The sequence below is a fragment of the Ahaetulla prasina genome, chromosome 2 (assembly GCF_028640845.1).
Source record: "Ahaetulla prasina isolate Xishuangbanna chromosome 2, ASM2864084v1, whole genome shotgun sequence".
Classification (NCBI taxonomy): Eukaryota; Metazoa; Chordata; class Lepidosauria; order Squamata; family Colubridae; genus Ahaetulla; species Ahaetulla prasina.
The window spans coordinates 8,264,258-8,288,994 of NC_080540.1; the positions used below are offsets into that span (position 1 = coordinate 8,264,258).

Sequence of the window (24,737 nt, forward strand, 5' to 3'; positions counted from 1 at the left end):
AACCTGGAGGGACCCTGTGGAGAGAGAACACAAAAATAACCAAAAACAAAAATACCGCCAGACAGTACACCTTTATCAAATTAATATTTTCCATTTTTTCTCTCCAATCACAGCCTACTTCTGAGATATATTTCAGTAAAATGAACCAGGCTGGAACTTAATAGTCAATTTCTCATCTACACTTCCAATGATAGATATAAGTCCTCTGGTGTGTCACTAGCAGGAGTGAACTCTAGCAGGTTCTGGAGAACCGGAAGCAGAAATTTTGAGTAGTTCAGAGAACAGGCAAATACCACCTCTGGCTAGTCACAGACTGGGGTAGAAATGGAGATTTTGCAATATCCTTCCCCTGGAATGGGGGTGGAAATGGAGATTTGCAGTATCCTTGCAGTATCCTTCCCCTGTAACACCCACCAAGCCACGCCCAAAATTGAATTGCACCACTGATTATTAGATTAGAATTCCGACTGAAACTTTTTCCACGATCTGGACATTCATATCGTTTCTCTCATGTGAGTCCTCTGGTGTTTCACCAGTTTAGAATTCTCACTGAATTTTTTCCCACAATCGGGACATTCAAAGGGTTTCTCTCCTGTGTGAGTCCTCTGGTGTTTCACCAGCTCAGAATTCCAAATGAAACGTTTTCCACAATCAGAACATTCAAAGGGTTTCTCTCCTGTGTGAATCCTCTGGTGTTTCACCAGGCTGGAATTCTGACAGAATCGTTTCCCACAAACAGGACATTCAAAGGGTTTTTCTCCTGTGTGAGTTCTCTGGTGTTTCACCAGGTCATAATTCTGACTGAAACTTTTCCCACAATCAGGACATTCAAAGGGTTTCTCCCCTGTGTGAGTCCTTTGGTGTTTAACCAAACTGGAATTCAAACTGAAACTTTTCCCACAATCAGGACATTCAAAGGGTTTTTCTCCTGTGTGACTCCTCTGATGAATCACCAGACTTGAATTCCGACTGAAACCTTTCTCACAATCAGGACATTCAAAGGGTTTTTCTCCTGTGTGAGTTCTCTTGTGTTTAACCAAATCGGAATTCCAACAGAAACGTTTGCCACAATCAGAACATTCAAAGGGTTTCTCTCCTGTGTGAGTCCTCTGATGAATCACCAGACCTGAATTCTGACTGAAATCTTTCCCACAAACAGGACATTCATAGGGTTTATCTCCTGTGTGAGTCCTCTGGTGTTTCACCAGGCTGGAATTGTGACTGAAACTTTTCCCACAATAAGAACATTCAAAGGGTTTCTTTCCTTTGTGAGTCATCTGGTGTATCACAAGGCTGGAATTGTGACTGAAACTTTTCCAATAATCAGGACATTCAAAGGGTTTCTCTCTTGTGTGAGTCCTCTGGTGTATCACTAGGCTGGAATTGTGACTGAAACTTTTCCCACAATCAGGACATTGACACGGCTTCTCTCCTTTGTGAGTCCTTTGGTGTTTCACCAGGCTGGAATTGTGACTGAAGCTTTTCCCACATTCAGAACATTCAAAGGGTTTCTCTCCTGTGTGAGTCCTCTGGTGGTTCACCAGGCTGCAGTATCGACTGAAACTTTTCCCACAAATAGGACATTCAAAAGGTTTTTCTCCTGTGTGAGACCTCTGGTGTATGACCAGGCTGGAACTGTGACTGAAACATTTCCCACAATTAGGACACTCATAGGGTTTCTCTCCTGTGTGAATCCTCTGGTGGTTCACCAGGTTGGAATTCTGAGTGAAACTTTTGCCACAATCTGGGCACTCATATGGTTTCTCTCCTGTATGAGTCCTCTGGTGATTCACTAGATGGGATTTGTGACTGAAAGTTTTCCCACAATCCAGACACTCATACGGTTTCTCTCCTGTGTGAGTCCTCTGGTGATTCACTAGGTGGGATTTGTGACTGAAACTTTTCACACAATCTGGGCAGTGGTGCAGTTTTTCTCCTGTGTGAGTTCTCTGATGTATTACTAGGTCATAATTCTGACTAAAACTTTTCCCACAATCAGGACATTCAAAGGGTTTCCCTCCAATGTGAATGCTATGATGTTTCATGAGGCTGGAATTGTGACTGAAACGTTTCCCACAATAAGAACATTGAAAGGGTTTCTCTCCTGTGTGACTCCTCTGGTGTATCATGAGATGGGAATTCTGACTGAAAACTTTTCCACAGTCAGGACATTCAAAGGGTTTCTCTCCTGTGTGAGTCCTCTGGTGGTTCAACAGGCTGGAATTCTGACTGAAACTTTTCCCACAATCAAGACATTCAAAGGGTTTCTCTCCTGTGTGAGTCCTCTGGTGGTTCAACAGGCTGGAATTCTGACTGAAACTTTTCCCACAATCAAGACATTTAAAGGGTTTCTCTCCTGTGTGAGTCCTCTGGTGCTTCACCAGGCTGGAATTCTGACTGAAACTTTTCCCACAATCAAGACATTTAAAGGGTTTCTCTCCTGTGTGAGTCCTCTGGTGTACCATGAGATGGGAATTCTGACTGAAAACTTTTCCACAGTCAGGACATTCAAAGGGTTTCTCTCCTGTGTGAGTTCTCTGGTGGTCCACCAAGCTGGAATTCTTACTGAAACTTTTCCCACAATCAAGACATTCAAAAAGTTTCTCTCCTGTGTGAGTCCTCTGGTGTATCACTAGGTGGGATTTGTGACTGAAACTTTTCACACAATCTGGGCAGTGGTGCAGTTTTTCTCCTGTGTGAGTTCTCTGGTGTATTACTAGGTCATAATTCTGACTAAAACTTTTCCCACAATCAGGACATTCAAATGGTTTCCCTCCAATGTGAATGCTATGATGTTTCATGAGGCTGGAATTGTGACTGAAACGTTTCCCACAATCAGGACATTCAAATGATTTCTCTCCTGTGTGAGTCCTCAGATGATTCACTAGGTGGGATTTTTGACTGAACCTTTTCCCACAATTTGGACACTCATAGGGTTTCTCTCCTGTGTTAATCCTTTGGTGATTCACTAGATGGGATTTTTGAAAGAAACTTTTTCCACAATCTGGGCACTCAGGCAGCTTCTCTCCTGTGTGCGTCCTTTGGTGTATCACCAGGTCATAATTTCGACTGAAACATTTCCCACAATCGGGACATTCAAAGGGTTTGTCTCCTGTGTGTGTCCTCTGATGTCTTGCGAGATGAAATTTTCTAATGAACCTTTTGTCAGAATTTGGACATACATATGATTTGTTTACTGTGTGAGTCCTCTGGTGGTTCACCAGGTTGGAATTCTGATTGAAACTTTCCTCACAAGTTAGACGCTTATATGATTTCTGCCCGATATAAATCCTCTGGTGTCTCACCAAGTTGACATGCATGATAAAGCTCCATTCCTGTACGAGTCCTTCCATCAAGCACAAGGGAGCTGTTTTAATAAAAGTTTTTGCCACATTCAGAGTGTTTCTATGGCTTTACTCCAAAGTGAATCATTTCGTGCATAATCAGCCATGATTTGAAGTCTGTACTTTTCCCACAATATGCATATAGGTGGAGCTTTTCCACCATGTTTGATACCTTGTTTAGCGATGCTTAGATTGCAGCTACTGTTCCCTTCCTCACAGGGCGAGGTCTGCCTTACTGTCTGCCCTATGTGGCTGTTCAATTGACCTTTTCCTCCCCACTGACTTCCAGACATTGCCCTGTTTTTCTGAATGGAAAAATAATCTCCCTTGAATTTTCATGAAATGTATCCTTGAGTTCCACATACTCCACATCTTACAGCTCGAAATCTCCACTTAATTTTCTCTCCTTTGTCGCTCACCTCCTGGGGAAGGGGAAGAATTGTGTGGTTTCTGGAGGAAATGGAAAATATTTTGATTTCTAGCTTGATTTGTTTTTCTTTTCAAAGTGGCTTGTCATTCTCTTTTCCAGACTGTTCTTATTGGCATCTTCTTTGCCTGTAAGATTCAAGTAAAAGTGTAACTTTGTAATTATTTATAAAATGATTGCATATGATGTCAAAAAAGGAAAAAAGTATACATTACAGGTAAAAAGCAAACATGCCAAAATGCTAGAATAGCCTCTTATATTAGTTATGATTCATTTGACACACTGAAGATTACCGAGATCCAAGTTCATGTAGCCATTTAATCATGAAATTCTCTTTTTAACTTGAATCAATCACAATTACTTAGTATGGCAATTATTGGGTTGAATCTCTGTAATTAAGATGAATAGAACATAGAACATAGTATAAGAGAGCTGGAAGGGACCTTGAAGGTCTTCTGGTCCAACCCCCAGTTCAAGCAGGAGACCCTGTATCATTTCAGACAAGAGTCTCTTTTTGAAAACCTCCAGTGATGGAACACACACAACTTCTGAAGGCAAGCTATTCCTTTTGTTGATTCCTCTAATCCAGGGGTGTCAAACTCGTGTTGTCATGACGTCAACAAGTGATGTATTGAGATTTTTTTCTCTTTCGCTAAACCAGGAGTGGGCTTGGCCAGCACAAGATGCATCTGGCCCATGGGCCACAAGTTTGACAGCCTTGCTCTAATAATTAGGAATTTTCTCTTTAGTTCTAGGTTGCTTCTTTCCTTAGTTTCCATCCATTGTTTCTTCTATTGGAACACCGCTATCAGAAGCAGCGCATCCCCCCATCATGGGCTGGATTCAGGCAGCGAGACCCGAGACAGAGGGGAAGGCAAGCAGGCATGGGGGACAGCTGGGAAGTAAGCGTGGTAGGCAGGCAAGCATGGCAGGGCTTCGGGGAAGGGAGTAAGCTGCTAGCTTACTAGACTTTGGTGCAGCGGCAGGATCCCTTTCCCCCCCCTTCTCCCTCACCATCCCCATCATTTCGTAGCTCATCCCCAATTGTAAATGCTGCCATGGTTACCAGGAAGAATGCTGGAATAAATATATCAAGACCCGTGGCACAAGCCATGCTGCTTCCACCCCCCACCTCCAATATATACTATAGCTAGTATATATTATCATATAAAGGTAAAAAACTTGAGGTTTTATGCAAGTACCTTATTCTAGCGCACCAAAAGGAGTCAGAAGTCAATGTTTTTCTTTTTCTTTTCCCCTTAACCCTACATTTTCCTCTTGTCTCTTTCCCTCCCTTATTTTACCAATATTTTCATTTTATGAAATGAAGCTTAAGATTCTGCAAGATTTGAAGCACCAGTTTTGCCCGTAAAAGTGATCAGCTCCAAGTAAGGGCAGTATATATTTTCCACAAGCATTCTGGTGATATCCCAGTTCAAGTAGTCCTCATTTAAGTGACTGCATTTGGGACTGGCATTTGTGTCACTAAGCAGCCTGATCATGAGGCATGATGTACCAACTTACATCTGTTCCTCTGCAGTTGTTAAGCAAATCCCTGTCGGTTGTTAAAAGCAATTTCACATGACTGCACTTGCAACTTCCTGCCGGCATCCCCACTGATTCTACTTTTCAGAAACTAGCTGGGAAGCTCACAAATAGGGATCATGAGTGTGGGATGCAGTGGTTGGCAACACCTGAATTGGTGCAACTCCTTTTCCTGCCCCTTCATAACCATAGGACCAATAACACAAATTAACCACAAATTTGTGGACCAGGTGTGCCACTGTAATTTTGCAATCTCATGAAACAAATGGCAAGCAAGGAGTAAATATACAATGGAACATCCCAAAAGGTTATCAATCGCTATTTTTTTAGTTTTACCTGGTTAATTCATAGAATGAGGCACCAATAGGAAATAGTGTGCTTGTTGGAAGTAAAAAAAACAACACAGCAGGTACATGCAGAATAAGAACATTAAAGGGGATTTTGGTGGTCTTCTATTCTATTCCTCTGGTCAGGCAGGAGACGCTTTTGTTTCATCACGCAGGGCTAGCTTAAATGTAGTTTTAAATGGGGTTTTTATTCCATTGATGGAGTAGCCACAACCTCTGGAGAGAAGCCATTCCCAAAGAATCAACCTTAAACTTGAAAGAGACTTTTCAAATCTTCCCACCAGCAGAAAATTGCAGCCACCAGTTTCACAGCCTGCAGCCCCAGTGGGCTTCCATTTGGGGAGGGAAGGAACCTGCAGCAGCAGCAGCAGCTGACCTGCTTTAGCCCAGTTGCTTCTCTGCTTCCAGTCCGTGGAGGGAACCAAACAGCCCGACTTGCTCCCGGACTCTCCTCCCACCTGCCCTCAACTCACCTACCAGCTGCTGCTTCGACCCTGGGAAGGGCAGGAAAGACCCTCTGTACACCAACTTCCTCCCATGAGCCATTCGGAAGGGGAAGTTGCTGTGCTTTGCCTCCCATCTTTTCTAGCAATATAGTACTTGATGGTTTTAACCCCTTAAAACTCAACCACAGATGCCTCTACTGTACTGAGGGTTCTAGTCACTGATGCTGCCTATCTGACCGCCATCTCCCCAAAAGAGGCAAAAGAACACTTTTATACCTGGGTATATGCATAATTTTGTATTTATTTATTTTGTCATGTTTATTTAGTCTACATTGGAGGTGCTGACTCTGAGAGCTGTATGCAATGAAATTTCATTTTAATATATGCTGATTAGCGTACATTCAAAGTGACAATAAAGTTATTCTAAGTCCCACCCCTATCTAAGGCATTTGCAATATGTTTTTACTGGTTAAATGCTATCAAGTCGTTTTCGACTCCTAGAAACCTACCTTTGCGACTAATCCATGTGAAATAGTGAAATGTGATGCTACTTAGCTTGTGAAGATTAGCTGTGTGCTGAGCCCTAAAGGTTTATGAAGGTCTTACAGAATTACATAAAAAGGGTGGGAGAGACCAACTCTCCAAGCAGGAGACCCTACTGTTTTTGACAAATGGCTGTCCAATCTCCTCTTTAAAAATCTCCAGACGGACCACCCACAACTTCTGGAGACAAGCCATGGAAGGTCATCCTTATTTTTTCTCTGTGTTAAACTAGACATATCCTTCAATCATTCATTGTATGTTTAGCCTCCAGCCCCCTTAACATCATTATTGCTCTTCTCTGAAGCCTTTCTAGAGTTTCAACAAATGTTTTTTCTCATGGTGACAAACACTGGATGCCTGAACTGGTGTAGTCTTACCAGTACAGTATAACACAGGGCTAATACTTCTTGCGATCTTGATACTATCCCTCTGCTGATGCAGACTAGGACTGAGTTGGCTTTTTCTGCAGCTGCAGCACACTGATAGTGGATACTTAAGACTGGTTGTCCACTAAAATTCCTAGATCCCTCACAGCACAGTTAGTGCTGTTGAGCCAGAGAGAAAGTCAAGATCCTTTTTCAGATGTTAATCTGAAAGTTCATATTTTCTTTTCCCTGTATCCTTATACCAAGGAAGTTTTTAAAAATTGTTTTTAACAGTACTTCAATATGTGGGAACATGTGTGGGGAATGCCCTTGGCATTAAACTTACTGAAGAGTTTTGATCCAGGCACTGATTTATCCTTTCGAAGCACCTTGGGAAAATGGATCTTGCCCTCCTCTTTAAAAAAGCCCAAAACACCATCATCCCGGGTGAAATGCTCCCGGATCGGACCAGCTCGCGATGGCGGCTGCTGGTTTGGAGGGCAGGTAGCAAAAATCCCTAGCCCCGCCCCTCTGCCTCTGCTGAGCCCCACCATCAGTAGATGGTTTTTTTTTTACTTTTAAAAGAAGGTTTTGCTTCAGCGGAAATATACCTTTAAAAGTAAAAAAAGCCTTTGAGAATCCCGCCCCTCAGCTGAGATCGGCAGCCTTTAAACTAAAAAAAAAAAATTAAAGGTTACTCTGGGGATCTCACCTAAGTTCCTCATCAGCAGAACCTTAAAAAACATGTTTCCTGTAGAAAACCTCCTTTTAAGAGAGTCTAAGGCACTTACCTGATTACTGATCAACCTCATGGCTTTTTTCCCAGCCGGAAAGCCCCAGTTTCATGTTCAGCACCAGACAAAACTAATCTAATTTAGCTAATCTATTTCATCACTGAGTGATTAATGTTGGCTGGCTTTGCTGGCTGAGGAATTGAAGTCCACAAACCTTAATAATAAAATAAAATATTTGTGCAGCTTTCTGAGATTTGGTGCGTTTCTGTAGTGTTTCACTCTAACTACACAAACACACAAAATCTCAGAAAGCTGTATGTGATATTTTGTGTGTGTTGTGTTGTGTGAAGTGTGAAGTGCAGCTGCTTTTACATTGTGTGTGAGTCAGTTGTGTTGTGTTGTGGTGTGTGTGTGTAAAGTGTGAAAGTTGGTTTTTGGTACCACTTATTGTTTTTTTATACTTTGTTTATTATTTTATTATTTATTGATATTGGCCACGCCCACCCAGCCATCTGACCACCAAGCCACGCCCACCAATTAAGCCATGCCCACAGAACCAGTAGGGAAAAGTTTTAGATTTCACCCCTGCATCATCCATATGCCAGCCTGAAGTTAGTAGGCTCTGAAGTGCCCCAAAATTTATGTTAAAATATTTAAAGTAATATTTACAGAAAGAGAGAGCAAACTGAGGAAACTCAGGGAAATTCTCCACCAGATAAAGACATGGCATTTGGAGAAAAACTGAAAACTGGCAAGGGGAGAATGTAATGCAATAACTAGAGGAAGTTGGATAGCATATGAACGGAAATTCGCCATGTGGCATTTTAATCGAAGAATTTGAAGCTTCTCTGGACCTCAACCAACTTGGCTCTTCTGCACACCAGTCTCTGTTCCCCAAAATGCTCTGCACGCAGATACTAGAGCTTCCAGGCCTGTCACTTGACCTGAAATTGGTTTACCTTTCTAAATACAGGTCATCCTCAGCTTACCACCACAACTGAGTCCAAAATGTATGTTGCCAAGTGAGACATTTGTTAAGAGAACTTTGCCCCATTTTACAACTTTCCTTGCCACCTTTGTTAAGTGAATTGCTGCCATTGTTAAATTACTAACACGATTGTTAAGTGAATCTAGGTTTCCCCACTGACTTTACTTGTCAGAAGGTTGCAATAAGGAACCACATGACCCCAGGACATGCAACTGTCATAAATATGAACCAGCTGCCAATGTAAATCACATGATGCTGGGGATGCTGCAATGGCCATAAGTGTAAAAAATGGCCATAAGTTACTTTTTTCAACACCAATGTAACTTGAGAAAAGTCATTAAATGAACTGTTGTGAGTCAAGGATTACCTGTATATTACAGAACCCCCTTCATCTCATCTCCTCATCTCTGTTTGTAAACACAGTGGAAAGCTTCTTTTTCAGGGTAGATTGAACAGCCCATAAAAGTTGGGTGGAGATAAATAGGGATGCAGCAATCACTGCACAGGTAAGACAGGTAGATTCACGTGCTACATCTCCAAGCAAGCCCACCTGCACGCCTCTCAGGTCTCCATCACCCACCTTGAGATTCCACTGGTCTCCCCCTAGCAGGGTTCAAGCCAGAGGTGGGTTTCAGCAGGTTCTGACCAGTTCTGGAGAACCCGTAGCAGAAATTTTGAGTAGTTCAGAGAACCGGTAGTAAACATTCTGTGTTGTGTCTCACCCGCTCCCCCTGCCGCAGCCGGGCCCCTCTTATCTCCTGCCAGACGTTGATAGTGCTGAAGAATGTCCTGGCATGCTTCCAGCCCCCAGCCCTGGCACCATGCCCAGACAGGCCGAACAAACAAACCTCCCTCCGATAGCATGTGCACCTGAAGCCAGCCACGAGCTGAGATTACCAACAGCTGGAGACGAAACGATGCAATGGATAGACCCACGCTTCCGGAGAATGGAGAGGCGACATCACCAAAAGGAAGGGAGGGGCAGGCCTGGATAAGTGCTGAGTCATGGAGCCACACCCCATGGCCTATATAAGGGATCTGCTTTCTGGCATTCTCTGAGTCAGGCAAAGTCTAACTTGGATGGCTGAAGTCACTTCCTGGTCTCCTGTCTGCCTTGAGAACTCTGATAGGACTTTGGCAGAGCTGCAGAGGCACACTTGATACGGACTTCCCCGACCTGGCCGTCAGCGGAGGAGTGGGACACGACATTCTGACTGGCCCAGCCCCCATCTATTTTCTGCCTTCCAAGTCTCAGCTGATTTAGGAGGAAATGGGGATTTTGCAGTAATCTTCCCCTGCCACTCTCACCAAGCCACACCCACGAATCCATACCATGCCCACCAAGCCATATTCACAGAACCGGTAGTAAAAAAATTTGAAACCCACCACTGGTTTAAGCCCTTGGAGGGAGCCCAGATCCTCTTCCTCCCCTCCATACCCCGGGAGGTGGATCCTCCCCAGCAGCCACAGGGGAAGGTGGTGGTTCCCAACCTTCCCCAACACCAGGCGGCCTAAACCTGGGAGCCAACCTGCACCAATTGTTGGGCTGCGGAAAAGGAAAAGGGGGGGGCGGCTCAGAGGGAAGATTTTAAGGGGACCGGAGAGCCGTTCGCAGAAGCAGCAACCGAGGAGGAGAAGCAGCGGCGCAGCGGTTCCCACGGAGCAGAAAACCTTGCAAGGAAAGGCAGAGAGTCAGAAGGGGAAGGGGGGTAACTGGGGAAATCCCACCTCGCTCTCCTTCCCTCCCCCAAGGAATCCCTCCTCCCTTCCTGCACCTGGGGATTCCCCCTCCTCCCCCCTTCTGGTTCCTTCCCCCTGCCCACCTAGTGCCCCGATCTGTGAAGAGATCTCTGCAGCCCTGGTGTTCTGTCTCCCCTCGCCTCCGTCCGAGCGATGGCTTAATTAGCCGGCACTATCAGCTCTGGCAGCAAACTAGCAAGCATCTGCCAAGTGACTCTGTTATCTCCCTTGATGCCGATGAGTCACCCAGGAACAAACAGTACTTCAGCTCTAGTTAAGCAGCTGATTTGCCTGCTACGAAGAGGCATAGCAGCCCTCGCTGGTTTTATATCCTGTGGGGTGTGGCTCCACGACTCAGCACTTCCTAGGCCTGCCCCACCCCTTCTTTTGTTCCTGCCTCTCCTGCCTACAAAAACTAGGGTCCAGCCAGGCCTGATTGCCATCAGCTGGGTCTGGAGGCGTGACCTGGTGGGGGAAAGAATCAGGGGACGGAAGCCTCATTATTTCTTCCACCTGGTCTTCCTCTGGCTCCTGGAGTTGAGCCAGGGAAGCCGGTGCTCCCGAGGTAAGTCCTGATGGCCCTTCTCCCTCACTTTCCAAGTCACTTTCTGGCAGGGGGCCTAGCCCAGGGGGCGCAGACACAACACTTGGCTTAAGAGACCTCGGGAGACCAGGAAGCGGGGTGGGAGGGAAGCTGGATTCCCAGCCCCCTTTCCTGCCTCCTCTGTGGGCGCAAAAGATCTCTGTGCTTAACCCCTTCACTGAGACGCTGCAGGGAAGGGGCGACTGGGGCGCCGCCGAGCAATGCAAAAGTCCTCCAACCGGGAACCGCAAAAGACCATCACCCCCTCGAGGGAAGGCCAAAAGATCAAAAACAAGGACCGAGATAAAAAAAAAAAGATAGCTGCATGTGGTAATCTTCACCTCTAAATGCCAAATAGGATTTCATCGCTATTGAAGATGGGCAAGAAAGTCCTGTAGATGTGTTTGGGCATCTTCACCCTGGCGAAGGATGTTGTGATTTGCTAAATACAAATACAACAACTTACCTTATAGGATATGTCAAGGGGAGTCTGGTGGCATCACTTCTAACTAACAAATTGCATTAAAATGCATAATTCACTCCAGGGGTGAAATCTAAAAATTTTCCCTACTGGTTCTGCGGGCGTAGCTTAATTGGTGGGTGTGGCTTGGTGGTCAGGTGACTGAATGGGCATGGTCAATAATAATAAATAATAAAAATAATAAAGTATACAAAACTTGGGAGGCACCGGTCGACCTTCTTTAAAAATAGAGGACCCGGTCTACCAAGTGCCTTTTACTGAGAGGCCCCAGTCTACCAAGTGCCTTTTTTGGCAGGCACCATTCTACCTTTTTTAAAAATAGAGGCACTGGTCTATTAGCTGCCTACAGCGCTGATCAGCTGTAGTGAGGCCCTTTGAAGTGCAGTCATTTTAGGCTGTTTGTAGCTATCACCACCGAGAGCTTCAGGGACAGAGAAGAGGAACAGCGAGGTGTGGGTATAGGGGGAGGGGGCAGGGATTTTTGCTCCCGTTCTCTGAACTACCTGCCCCAATCGCTACCGGATCGTGTGATCCGGTCCGAACCGGGAGCATTTCACCCCTGATTCACTCCAGTGGTGAAATTCAATTTTTTTATTATCGGTTCTGTGGGTGTGGCTTTGTGGGCATGGCAGGGGAAGGATACTGCAAAATCTCCATTCCCACCCCACTCTAGGACCAGCCAGAGATGGTATTTGCTGGTTCTCCGAAGTACTCAAAATTTCTGCTACCGGTTCTCCAGAACCTGCTGGATTTCACCCGATTCACTCTTACTCTGCAAAAGGGCTATTCAATGCCATCTGATTTTTGGTTCCCATAGACTCACACTGCTCTCCTCCCAAAAAAATATGGAAAATTGCTCATTCTGAGTAGATTATCCATTTCCTGCCTTCCTTCTCCTGTTCTAAAATGAAGGGGAGTGAGTAATAGGAAGGAAGAAAAACAGATATAAAGTAGGAGATACAGGAAGCATACCCATCGTTAGCCATACAGGACTCAAATGCCTATATACAACTGCTCAAAGTTTGGGGGACAAATGAGGTGAACTTGGAAGAACTAATACATAAGGGTGAGTATGACATAGCTGCAATTTCTGAAACTTGGTTGGATGAAACTCAGGACTGAAATGTACTGATGGAAAAACACAAACATCAGAAGAAAAAGCCCTAACAAAAGAGCTGGAGTCACACTATTTCTACAGAAATGCACAAAACCAAGAATAAAAGCCTTATTCCTAGACATGAGATGAGGGTAATGGTCTTTTGCCGGGTCCCAGCTGGAGTATTTTGCATTGCTCGGTCCAGTTGCCCCCTCACCACAGCTGCTTCAGTAAAGGAGTTAAAAACAGTGGTGGGAGTCATTTTTTTTTACTACCAGTTCTGTGGGCGTGACATGGTGGGCATGGCAGGGGAAAGATGCTGTAAAATCTCCATTCCCTCCCCACTCCAGGGGAAGGTTACTGCAAAATCCCCATTTCCTCCTGATCAGCTGGGACTCGGGAGGCAGAAAATAGATGGGGTCGGGGCCAGTCAGAGATGGTATTTACCGGTTTTCTGAACTACTCAAAATTTCCACTACCGGTTCTCCAGAACTGGTCAGAACCTCCTGAATACCACCTCTGGTTAAAAGATGGGCATGTAAGAGGCAGATTCAGGTGCTGCATCTCCAAGCAAGCCCACCTGCACAGGGCTGCCCACTGGCCAAGCCCACCTGGACGACTCTCTGGTCTCTGTCACTCACCTTTCAGATGCCACGGGCCTCCTCCTGACACGGTTCAAGCCTTGGAGGGAGCCCCTCCAGCCACGATTCCTCTGAAGTCAGATCTCCCGAAGTCCTCTGCTCTTCCTCCCCTCCACACACTGGGAGGCCGATTCCCCCAGCAGACATAGGGGGACATGGACATATTGGTGCCCAACCTTCCGGAAAACACTAGGAGGCTTCACCCTGGGAGCTGGGCTGCACCAAGATGTTGGGCTGAGAGGAAGGAGAGGGGCTTGAAAGAAGGATTTTAAAAGGATTGGAGAGCCATTCCCAGAAGCAGCAACCGAGGAGGCCAAGTGACTGGATCGACCATTTTTAATGCTAAGTAAGTTTACTGTCAAGGGCGTTCCCCCTATATTCTCCCACATATTAAAAGTTCCTTGTCGTAGGATATAGGGAAAAGAAAGTGAAGATTCAGATCAACATTTTGCCCCCATAGGGCTCCAGTTTTGACCTGGCTCAACAACAGTAACTGTGAGGGGGATCCAGGACTCCTAGTGGATGATTAACCACTTAATTATCAGCTTCCAGTGTGCTGCAGCTACAGAAAAAGCCAATGCAGTCCTAGTCTGCATCAACAGAGAGATAGTATCAAGATCACCTGAAGTGCATTATACTGTGCTGGTAAGACTGCACTGAATATTGCATTCAGTTTTGGCCACTATGAAACAGAAAAGATGTTGAGATTCTATAAAGAGTGCAGGGAAGAGCAACAAAGATGATTAGGGGACTGGAGGGAAAAACATAAGATGAATAGTTGCAGGAACTGGATAAGTCTAGTCTAACAGAAAGAAGGAACAGGGGTGACATAATAGCAGTCTTTCAATATTTGAGGGGCTGAGACAGAAAAGAGGGGATCCAAACCAGGACAAGAACTAACAAGATTTATTAAAAAGGAATCTAACCTAGAATTAAGGAGAAATTTCCTGTAAGTGAAACCAATGAATCAGTGGAATGGCTTGCCTCCAGAAGTGGTGCGGGCTCCATTTGTTTGGAATGGCCTAAGGTCCTCAGGGAGACCGTGGGAGTGGGAAAAGGCCTGGGGGTACTCTGTGTGGGGAAGGAACAGCCTGGTGGGAACTTGTAAGGGAGGAAAAGGCCTGGGGGGAACCAAGGGTTGGGAATCAGAGAAATAGGTGCCTTGGGGGGATGGGAGGCCTAGGGATGCCAGGGGGTGGGGCAGGCCTGGGCCTGAGCTAGCCCTCCAAAAGTTTTCCCCAACACTGAGGTAGCCACTGTCCTATTTAGCAACTTGCACATTCATTTAACGGCTCCATAAGAGAGAGAAGTGGGTGAGGTTAGTTAATCAAAGCACTGTCGTCATTGCTAAATGCATCCATAAGAGGTAGGCCTCATTACAGTTGTATCTTGAGATTATTTGTATACTGGCTGGCGAATTGTGAGGATCAAAATCTGGTGGACACCAAGATAGAGGGCTGAAACTCCAAATGTAAGATTTCAATAATCTATATACAAAAAACACCACCCAAAGGCCATTTTGAGAAATTCCACAAATTATGTAAAACGAAATACCGAATAACATCTGTTGATAAACAAAAACAGGTAGTTAACCTTTATCAAACTAATATTTTCCAGTTTTTTCTCCCCACCTAAAACTATAATCCTGAGAGATGCTGATTAAAACGAATCAAGCAACAATTCAAACTATCATTTCCTCTTAAACTTCCAATGGGAAATCACAAATGTGAAATTCAAGCTTTCTCTAAACCTGGCAGCGTTTTGTTTTTTTTTTTGTTTACATTTATACCCCGCCCTTCTCCGAAGACTCAGGGCGGCTTACAATGTATAGGGCAATAGTCTCATTCTATTTGTATATATTTACAAAGTCAACTTATTGCCCCCCCAACAATCTGGGTCCTCATTTTACCTACCTTATAAAGGATGGAAGGCTGAGTCAACCTTGGGCCGGGCTCGAACCTGCAGTAATTGCAGGCTTTGTGTTCTTAATAACAGGCCTTACCAGGCAGAGCTAAACCGGCCTCATATGTATTACCTTGTGCGCAATAAAGGATGATTTTCGTCTGAAGTACCGTCCACAGACTGGACATCTGAAAGGTTTTTCCCCTGTGTGTAAAACTACATGACTGATAAGACTGGACCTACTACTGAAATCTTTCCCACAATCTGGACATTCGTATGGCTTCTCTCCTGTGTGAGTCCTTTGGTGTATCACCAAGCTGGAATTCTGACTAAAATGTTTGCCACAATCTGGACATTCGTATGGTTTCTCTCCTGTGTGAGTCCTTTGGTGTGTCATCAGGTTGGAATTCTGACTGAAACGTTTGCCACAATCAGGACATCCAAAGGGTTTCTCTCCTGTGTGAGTCCTTTGGTGTGTTGCCAGATTGGAATTCTGACTGAAACGTCTGCCACAATCAAGACATTCAAAGGGTTTCTCTCCTGTGTGAGTCCTCTGATGGTTTACCAGATCAGAATTCTGACTGAAACTTTTCCCACAATCAGGACATTCAAAGGGTTTCTCTCCTGTGTGAGTCCTCTGGTGTTTCACCAAATTGGAATTCCAACTGAAACGTTTGCCACAATCAGGACATTCAAAGGGTTTCTCTCCTGTGTGAGTCCTCTGGTGTATCACCAGGCTTGAATTTTGACTGAAACCTTTCCCACAATCAGGGCATTCAAACGGTTTTTCTCCTGTGTGAGTCCTCTGGTGTATCACTAGGTGGGAATTTGCAATGAAACTTTTCCCACAATCAGGACAGTTATATAATTTCTTTCCTGTGGGCATCCTCTAGTGTATCACCAGGTTGGAATTCTGACTGAAAGTTTCCTCACAATCTTAGCACATTCAAAGGCTTTTCTCCTTGTGTGAGTCCTCTAACCAAGTTGCCACACTTGCAAAGGCATTTACTGCATTGGGAGCAGCTAAAGGGCTTCTCCTGTGCGAGTCCTTTCATGAAACACAAGGGAATTGGTTTAACTAGATCATTTCCCACATTCGCTTTCCTCCAGTGTGCATCCTGTTATGCATAATCTGTGATTTGCTATGTGTGCTTTACCCGCAATAGGCATATCTATGGAGCTTTTCCACCACTGATATTCTTGAAGAGGTCAAAAATACGTGTGTATTGTTTTGGGGGGGGGTGCACTGAGGGAGCTCAATCAATCTCATTGTACATATGTTGTTCACTGACAATAAAGATTTGAAACTTGTGAACTATTGTTGCATGGAGGTTTGATTCAAGCTACTCTTTTCTTCCTCACACAGCAAGGCTGAATTACTGTCTAGAGACCTGCATTACTGTCTACCTTTTGTGAATATCTAATTGTCTTTTTCCTCCTCACTTCTAGATATTTCCCTCTTTTTCTGAATGAAAAAAATAATCTTTGATCTTTTCATGTAATCTATTGTTCAATGCTGCATACTTTACTTTTTTCCAGTTTGAAATCTCTTCTTGATTTTCTCCCCTTTGTCTCTCTCCAGCTGGAGAGAGAGAAGAATTGAGTGCTTTTCTGAAGGCTCAATTTGCTTTCATTTTCAAAGTTGCTGGTTATTCTCAGTTGTCCGGAGTGCTCTTATTGGCATCCTCTTCATCTGTAAGATTTAAATAAAAGTGTAAGTTTAAAATTGTTTCTTTATAAAATGGTTGCAGAAGATGTGAAAAAAAGTATACAAGTAAAAAGCAAACATGCCTGAACACTGGAAGAATATATCAGAATTACCGAATTGGAAGGGACCTTGGAGGTTTTCTAATCCAACCTGCTGCCCAAGCAGGAAGCTCTATACCAAATGGTTTTATGATGCTGGTATCTAACATTGAATAAATTTTCAAGAATGCATAAAGGCACATTGAATGTTGGAGATGTAAATAAGAGATTTTATCATTTATGGTGGACATGTGACAAAGAAAGGATTCACATCTTAATATAGAAAATTCTTACAGAGAATATAAACATAAAACCAGAAAGTTTTCTTTTAGTGAATAAAGAATTTGGGGAAAAATTGAAACTTTGATGTAATACGTGTTGTTGGCATCAAGGATGCTATATTCACAAAAATGGAAGGATCTTTTCATTCCCACAATGGATGAATGGCTGCAAAACCTTGATGGAGTTGGCAGAGATGGCTAACTTGACTGCTTTGATTAAAGAAAAGAACAGGATTAATTTTGTTTCTACATAGAAACTGCTTCTGCACTTTGTTCGTTAGATAGAAAAAAAATGAAAGTTTGATTTTGGGTTTTGTTGATTAGATAAGTTTGTTGTTATAGAAGTGGCTAGTTTATAGTATCATATAAAAGTAAATAGTTGAGGTTTTATATTATTATTATACTGCACCAAAAGAATCAGAAGACAATGGTTTTCTTTTCCCCTACACTTTGCTCTCTTCCTCTTTTCCTTCCATTTTTCCATTATTTTTACTTCTTTGCACGTCTGTATTTTACCTTTTGATGAATTAATAAAATATTTGTGTAAAAACAAATTCTTAGCACTGTAAAAGGTTATTATGAAATATATCTAGATGTGCTGGGGATGGATTATACAACTGTAGATAGACGCATACTGAGAGAAGTACAAAAACACATACCTACAAATATGTATATGCTATCGAAGTGCTGTCCCGGTGTTTGGAAGCCGTACGGGTCTGGATGGGGAGAAACAGGCTCAAGCTCAATCCCTCCAAGACGGAGTGGCTGTGGATGCCGGCATCCCAGTACAGTCAGCTGAGTCCACGGCTGACTGTTGGGAGCGAGTCATTGGCCCCGATGGAGAGGGTGCGCAACTTGGGCGTTCTCCTGGATGAACGGCTGTCTTTTGAAGACCATCTGACGGCCATCTCCAGGAGAGCTTTCCACCAGGTTCGCCTAGTGCGCCAGTTGCGCCCCTTTCTAGACCGGGATGCCTTGTGCACAGTTACTCACGCCCTTGTGACGTCTCGTCTGGATTACTGCAATGCTCTCTACATGGGGCTCCCCTTGAAGGGCATCCGGAGGCTTCAGTTAGTCCAGAATGCAGCTGCGCGGGTGATAGAGGGAGCCCCTCGTGGCTCCCGCGTGACACCTATCCTGCGCAGGCTGCACTGGCTACCTGTGGCCTTCCGGGTGCGCTTCAAGGTGTTGGTGAACGTCTTTAAAGCGCTCCATGGCATAGGGCCGGGCTATTTATGGGACCGCCTGCTGCTACTGAATACCTCTCACCGACCTGTGCGCTCTCACAGAGAGGGACTCCTCAGGGTGCCGTCGGCGCGACAGTGTCGTCTGGCGACGCCCAGGGGAAGGGCCTTCTCTGTGGGGGCTCCCGCCCTCTGGAACAAACTCCCCCCAGGACTCCGTCAACTTCCGGACCTCCGAACCTTCCGTCGCGAGCTCAAGACACATTTATTCATCTGTGCAGGACTGGCTTAGATTTTAAATTTATGGGTTTTGAATGGGTTTTTATCTTAAAGTTTTAATCTTGGCCAATTTAATAAGTTTTTTAATTGTATTTTAATCGTATTTATTATTGTGTATTTTTTATCTGGCTGTGAACCGCCCTGAGTCCTTCGGGAGAAGGGCGGTATAAAAATTTAAATAATAAATAAATAAAAATAATAAATAAATATGTGGAAAATCCATGTGTTTTCAGCCTGAAAGCTGTCCCTAAACTCAAAATAGTTACAGTCAAACCTCCTGTGCTAATTTTAGAGATGTGGGGGTTTTAATTGATAAAATGATGCCTAAAAACTCTGCAAGATTTGAAGCACCAGTTTTGCATGCTTAGTTCCAAGTAAGGGCAGAAAATACTGTCCACAGCCACTCTGGTGACATTCCTATTGAAGCAGTCCTCACTTACTGACTGCATTTGGGATTGGCAGCCTGATCAAGAAGCATGATCTCACATGGCAGTGCTAACTTAAATCTGTTCCTCTGCAGTTGTTAAGTGAATCACTGGGTTTTTAAAGGCAATTTTATCTGACTGTGACTTGCAACTTCCTGCTGGCAACTCCACTGATTTTGCTTGACAGAATCTAGCTGGGAAGGTCACAAATGGGAATCCCAACTGCGGGATGCTGAAACCATCATAAATGTTTGGTAGAACTCAACTTGTTGCAACTCCTTTTCTTCCACCTTCATAACCACAGGAACCGCTGACTTGTTCAGGTCACTGCACAAGTGGTACAATGAGCACTAATTTGTGGACCAGATGTATATCTGCCTTTAATGTGCCATTGTAACTTTGAAGGCTCAGGGAACAAATGGTAAGTGAAGACTACCTATACAACTGAACATCCGAAAGGTTCTCAAAGTTATTTTTAAAAAAGTGCTGGCCATTGGTTGAACCTGATTAATACATGGATGGGGCAATAATAGGGAAATGCCATGCTCGTTGGCTAGACATGGAAATAAAAAAGCAAAAACCCCAGAAGAGATTTCAGATATTATTGCCAAAAAACCCAGCAGGTCCATAACAACTCTGTGGTGCAAAAGATAGAGGAGATAATTAGAGGATCAGCTATACTGGACTTAATATTTAGGAACAGGAAGGTTCGTCTGAAGAGAAGAAATGAAAAAGCAACCAAAATGCTGGGGGCTTGAGGTGAAAACATATGCTTGAGCAGGGGGTTGGACTACATGATCTCCAAGGTCCCCTCCGACTGTGTTTTTCTGTGTTCTATTCTCTATTCTAGTTGCTTCTCTGCTTCCACGCTGCGGAGGAAACCCAGCAGCCTTTCCTGCTCCCAGCCTCTCCTCCAACCGGTCCTCCACTCACCCACCAGCTGCCGCTTCGACTCTTGGAAGAGCCCAGAAGCTCCTCGGCCACCTCCTTCCTCCCGTGAGCGATCCGCTGAATCCTGCACTCCTCTCCCCTCCCTTCTAGCAATGCAGTACTTGATGGTTTTAACTCCTTAAAGCTCAACCCCAGATGCCTCCACTTACTGTAGCCACGGCTTTCTAGGCGCCGACGCTGCCCATCTGACCGCCATCTCCCGATAGGAGGGGGTAAGACAGGCGCCTCCCGTCTCTACCTAGGAAGGCGTTTGCAAGACGTTTCCACCGATTCCATGCCATCCAGTCATTTTCCACTATTCCGGACATTATTCTGGCTGAGTCCTAAACCTTCATGAAGTTCCTACAGAGTAAGAGTTGGAAGGGACCAATTCTCCAAGCAGGGGAGCCTCTGCTATTCCGGACAAATGGCTCTGCAGTCTCCCCTTAAAAACCTCCAGTGATGGAGCAGCCACAACTTCTGCAGGCAAAACATTCCACTGATCAATTCTTCTCAGTGGCAGGAAGTTTCTCCTTAATTCTCGGTTGAGTCTCTTTCTGATATGTCTCCCTCTGTCCCTTCTTGTCCTACTCTCAGGAGCTTTGAAGAATAGGCTCCCCCCCTTCATTTCTGTGTCAGCCCAGCTCAATTGTGGTTGTATGTCAAGGATTACCTGTAGTATCTATAATAATAATTATAATAATATTTTAATTTGTATACGGCCCTTCTCCCGAAGGACTCAGGGCAGTGAACAGCCAAATAAAATACAAACAGAAACATACACAATATTAAAAACAACCCTTAAGAAACTTATTCAATTAGCCAAAAAATTTAAAATAACATTACACCCTATAAAATTACAGAAATTTAAAACCCATTAAATTCAATTAAAATTTAAAAATCAGGCCAGTCAAGCCATACGAAATAAATAGGTTTTAAGTTCGCGGCGAAAGGTCCTAAGGTGAGGTAATTGTCGAAGCCCAAGGGGAAGCTCGTTCCACAGGGTATGAGCCCCCACAGAGAAGGCCCTCCCCCTGGAGGCCGCAAGTTGACACTGTTTGGCTGACGATACTCTGAGGAGTCCCTCTCTGTGGGAACGCACCGGACGCTGGGAGATAGAAGACGGCAGTAGACGGTCCCGTAAGTAACCCGGTCCTAAGCCATGGAGCACTTTAAAGGTGGTAACCAATACCTTGAAGCGCACCTGGAAAAGAACAGGTAGCCAGTGCAGTCTGCGCAGGATAGGTGTTACGTGGGAGCTCCGAACCGCTCCCTCAATAACCCGCGTAGCCGCATTCTGGACTAGTTGAAGTCTCCGAGTGCTCTTCAAGGGGAGCCCCATGTAGAGAGCATTGCAGTAGTCCAAGCGAGAGGTAACGAGAGCATGAGTGACCGTGCATAGGGCATCCCGGTCCAGGAAGGGACGCAACTGGCGGATCAGGCGAACCTGATAAAAAGCTCTCCTGGAGACGGTCGTCAAATGTTCTTCAAAGGACAACCGCCCATCCAGGAGCACGCCCAAGTTGCACACCCTCTCCATCGGGGCCAACGACTCGCCCCCGACAGACAGCTGCATCTGCAGCTGACTGTACCGGGGTGCCGGCATCCACAGCCACTCTGTCTGGGAGGGATTAAGTTTGAGCCTGTTCCTCCCCATCCAGACCCGTACGGCTTCCAAACACCGGGACAGCACTTCGACAGCTTCACTGGGGTGGCCTGGGGTGGAAAAGTACAGCTGCATGTCATCAGCGTACAGTTGGTATCTCACCCCAAAACCACTGATGATCTCACCCAGCGGCTTCATATAGATGTTGAACAGGAGGGGTGAGAGAATCGATCCCTGCGGCACCCCACACATGAGGCACCTCGGAGTCGATCTCTGCCCCCGTCAACACTGTCTGCGTCCAGTCAGAGAGGTAGGAGGAGAACCACCGATAAACGGTGCCTCCCACTCCCAACCCCTCCAACCGGCGCAGCAGGATACCATGGTTGATGGTATCAAAAGCTGCTGAGAGATCTAATAGGACCAGGGCAGAGGAATAACCCTTATCCCTGGCCCTCCAGAGATCATCCACCAACGCGACCAAAGCTGTCTCCGTACTGTATCCGGGCCGAAAGCCGGACTGGAATGGATCTAGATAGACAATTATATAATAATAATAACAACAACAGAGTTGGAAGGGACCTTGGAAGCTTTCTAGTCCAACCCTCTGTCCAGGCAGGAAACCCTACACCATCTCAGACAGATGGTTATCCAACATTTTCTTAAAAATTTCCAGTATTGGAGCATTCACAACTTCTGCAGGCAAGTCGTTCCACTTATTAATTGTTCTGTCAGGAAATTTCTCCTTAGTTCTAAGTTGCATCTCTCCTTGATCAGTTTCCACTCATTGCTTCTTGTTCTACCCTCAGGTGCTTTGGAGAATATTTTGACTCCCTCTTCTTTGTTGCAGCCCCTGAGATAATGGAACACTCCCTAGTCCTCCTTTCCATTAAATTAGACATACCCAGTTTCTGCAACCGTTCTTCTTATGTTTTAGCCTCCAGTCCCCTAATCCTCTTTGTTGCTCTTCTCTGCACTCTTTCTAGAGTCTCAGCATCTTTTTTACATCACGGCGACCAAAACTGAATGCAATATTCCAAGTGTGGCCTTACCAAGGCGTTATAAAGTGGTACTAACACTTCACGTGATCTTGATTCTATCCCTGTTTATGCAGCCCAGAACTGTGTTGGCTTTTAGAATAGAATAGAATAGAATAGAATTTTATTGGCCAAGTGTGATTGGACACACAAGGAATTTGTCTTGGTGCATATGCTCTCAGTGTACATAAAAAAAAAAAAAAAAGGTACAACATTTACAACACAATTGATGGTCAATATATCAATATAAATCATAAGGATTGCCAGCAACAAGTTATAGTCATACAGTCATAAGTGGAAAGAGATTGGTGATGGGAACTATGAAGATTAATAGTAGTGCAGATTCAGTAAATAGTCTGACAGTGTTGATGGAATTATTTGTTTAGCAGAGTGATGGCCTTGGGAAAAACTGTTCTTGTGTCTAGTTGTTCTGGTGTGCAGTGCTCTATAGCGTCGTTTTGAGGTAGGAGTTGAAACAGTTTATGTCCTGGATGAGGATCTGCAAATATTTTCACGGCCTTCTTCTTGATTCGTGCAGGTCCTCAATGGAAGGCAGGTTGGTAGCAATTATTTTTCTGCAGTTCTAATTATCCTCTGAAGTCTGTGTTTTTTTTTGTTGGGTTGCAGAACCGAACCAGACAGTTATAGAGGTGCAAATGACAGACTCAATAATTCCTCTGTAGAACTGAATCAGCAGCTCCTTGGGCAGTTTGAGCTTACTGAGTTGGCGCAGAAAGAACATTCTTTGTTGTCCTTTTTTAATGATGTTTTTGATGTTAGCTGTCCATTTTAGATCTTGCGATATGATAGAACCTAGAAATTTGAAGGTTTCTACTGTTGATACTGTGTTGTCTAGTATTGTGAGAGGTGGAAGTATGGAAGGGTTTCTCCTAAAGTCTACCACCATTTCTACGGTTTTGAGTGTGTTCAATTCCAGATTGTTTTGGTTGCACCACAAGGCTAGTCGTTCGACCTCTCGTCTATATGCGGATTCGTCATTGTCTCGAATGAGACCAATCACTGTTGTGTCATCTGCGAACTTCAGTAGCTTATCAGATGGATCATTGGAGATGCAGTCATTTTTGGCAACTGCTGCACACTGCTGGCTCATATCTAAATGATTGTCCACTAGGACTCCAAGATCCCTTTCACAGTTACTAATATTGAGCAAGGTACCACATATACGGTACCTGTGCATTTTGTTTTTTTGGCCTAAATGTAAAACCTTACTTTTTTCACTGTTGAATTTCATTTTGTTAGATAGCGCCCAATGTTCTAATCTGTCAAGATCCTTCTTTAACTTGAGCCTATCTTCTGGAGTGTTGGCTATTCCTGCCAGCTTGGTGTCATCTGCAAATTTGATGAGTTCCCCATTTATCCCCTTGTCCAAGTCATTGATGAAGATGTTGAAGAGCACTGGGCCTAAAACAACTTTTGATCTACATTCTTGCACAGCCTCAAGAATTGCTCTGAGCAACAGTCCCAATTTCTAGAGGAGGTAGATTTCCACCTCGATTATTCCGAGGCGGGCACCTTGTGCAAAATTCATAGAGGGTGCTACTTTGCAAAAAAGGTGTTCTAGAGATTCCTGATCTTTTTTTTGTGTGACTCTCAGTGGAAAGCAGAACTGCTCTACAACCTGTTAGAAGAAAAATCCAGTTCCAGTTCCAAGCTGGGAGTAAAATGGAAGCTTTTTAAGAAAGGAGGTCTGTTTATTGATGAGCAGAACCAGCCTGTGGTTCCAGGGCAGCTGACCAACTGGTTGAATGAGTGGGTGGATCTTTATAGGTTTCTGTGATGCTGCTGGGTTTGTGCAATGTAGTGAGCTCTGTCTTGCTATTCTAATGCTGGTGGGTTAATCCTATTATGTCCTAAAAGGTCATGTCCTATTCTTAGATGTTGCAAAGCTGCTTTTTCAGAAGGCAATTGGACTTTCTTCTTTGTTTTCTTTTGAAGAGGTTTCCCTTCTCATCCAAGAAGCTTCTTCAGCTCTGACAAGATAATGGGGAATGGAATCCTGTCAGAGCTGAAGAAGCTTCTTGGATGAGAAGCGAGACATCTTCAAAAAAC

The 24,737-nt window shown here is 44.5% G+C and overlaps 1 protein-coding gene across 16 annotated transcripts in view; it reads right to left on the reverse strand.

Annotated features, from left to right (window-relative positions):
* Nucleotides 1–70: 70 nt before the first annotated feature.
* Nucleotides 71–24,737, reverse strand: part of LOC131193100 (zinc finger protein 850-like) — an 87,263-nt gene continuing 62,596 nt past the window's right edge. For 4 of the 16 annotated variants that reach the window (XM_058172917.1, XM_058172911.1, XM_058172918.1 and 1 more), the window contains 3 exons: nucleotides 16,707–16,875; nucleotides 13,281–13,514; nucleotides 71–3,899 (listed from right to left, as the gene is read on the reverse strand). In XM_058172917.1, the coding sequence (XP_058028900.1) occupies nucleotides 495–3,353 (2,859 nt within the window). In that variant the 5' untranslated portion in view covers nucleotides 3,354–3,899; nucleotides 13,281–13,514; nucleotides 16,707–16,875 and the 3' untranslated portion in view covers nucleotides 71–494. Of the gene's footprint in view, nucleotides 3,900–5,652; nucleotides 6,067–6,136; nucleotides 6,214–13,280; nucleotides 13,515–15,421; nucleotides 16,876–17,868; nucleotides 17,926–20,030; nucleotides 20,170–20,197; nucleotides 20,371–20,394; nucleotides 20,414–24,737 lie in introns of those variants that run through there. The other 12 variants (XM_058172914.1, XM_058172909.1, XM_058172913.1 and 9 more) reach the window with 12 other exon arrangements.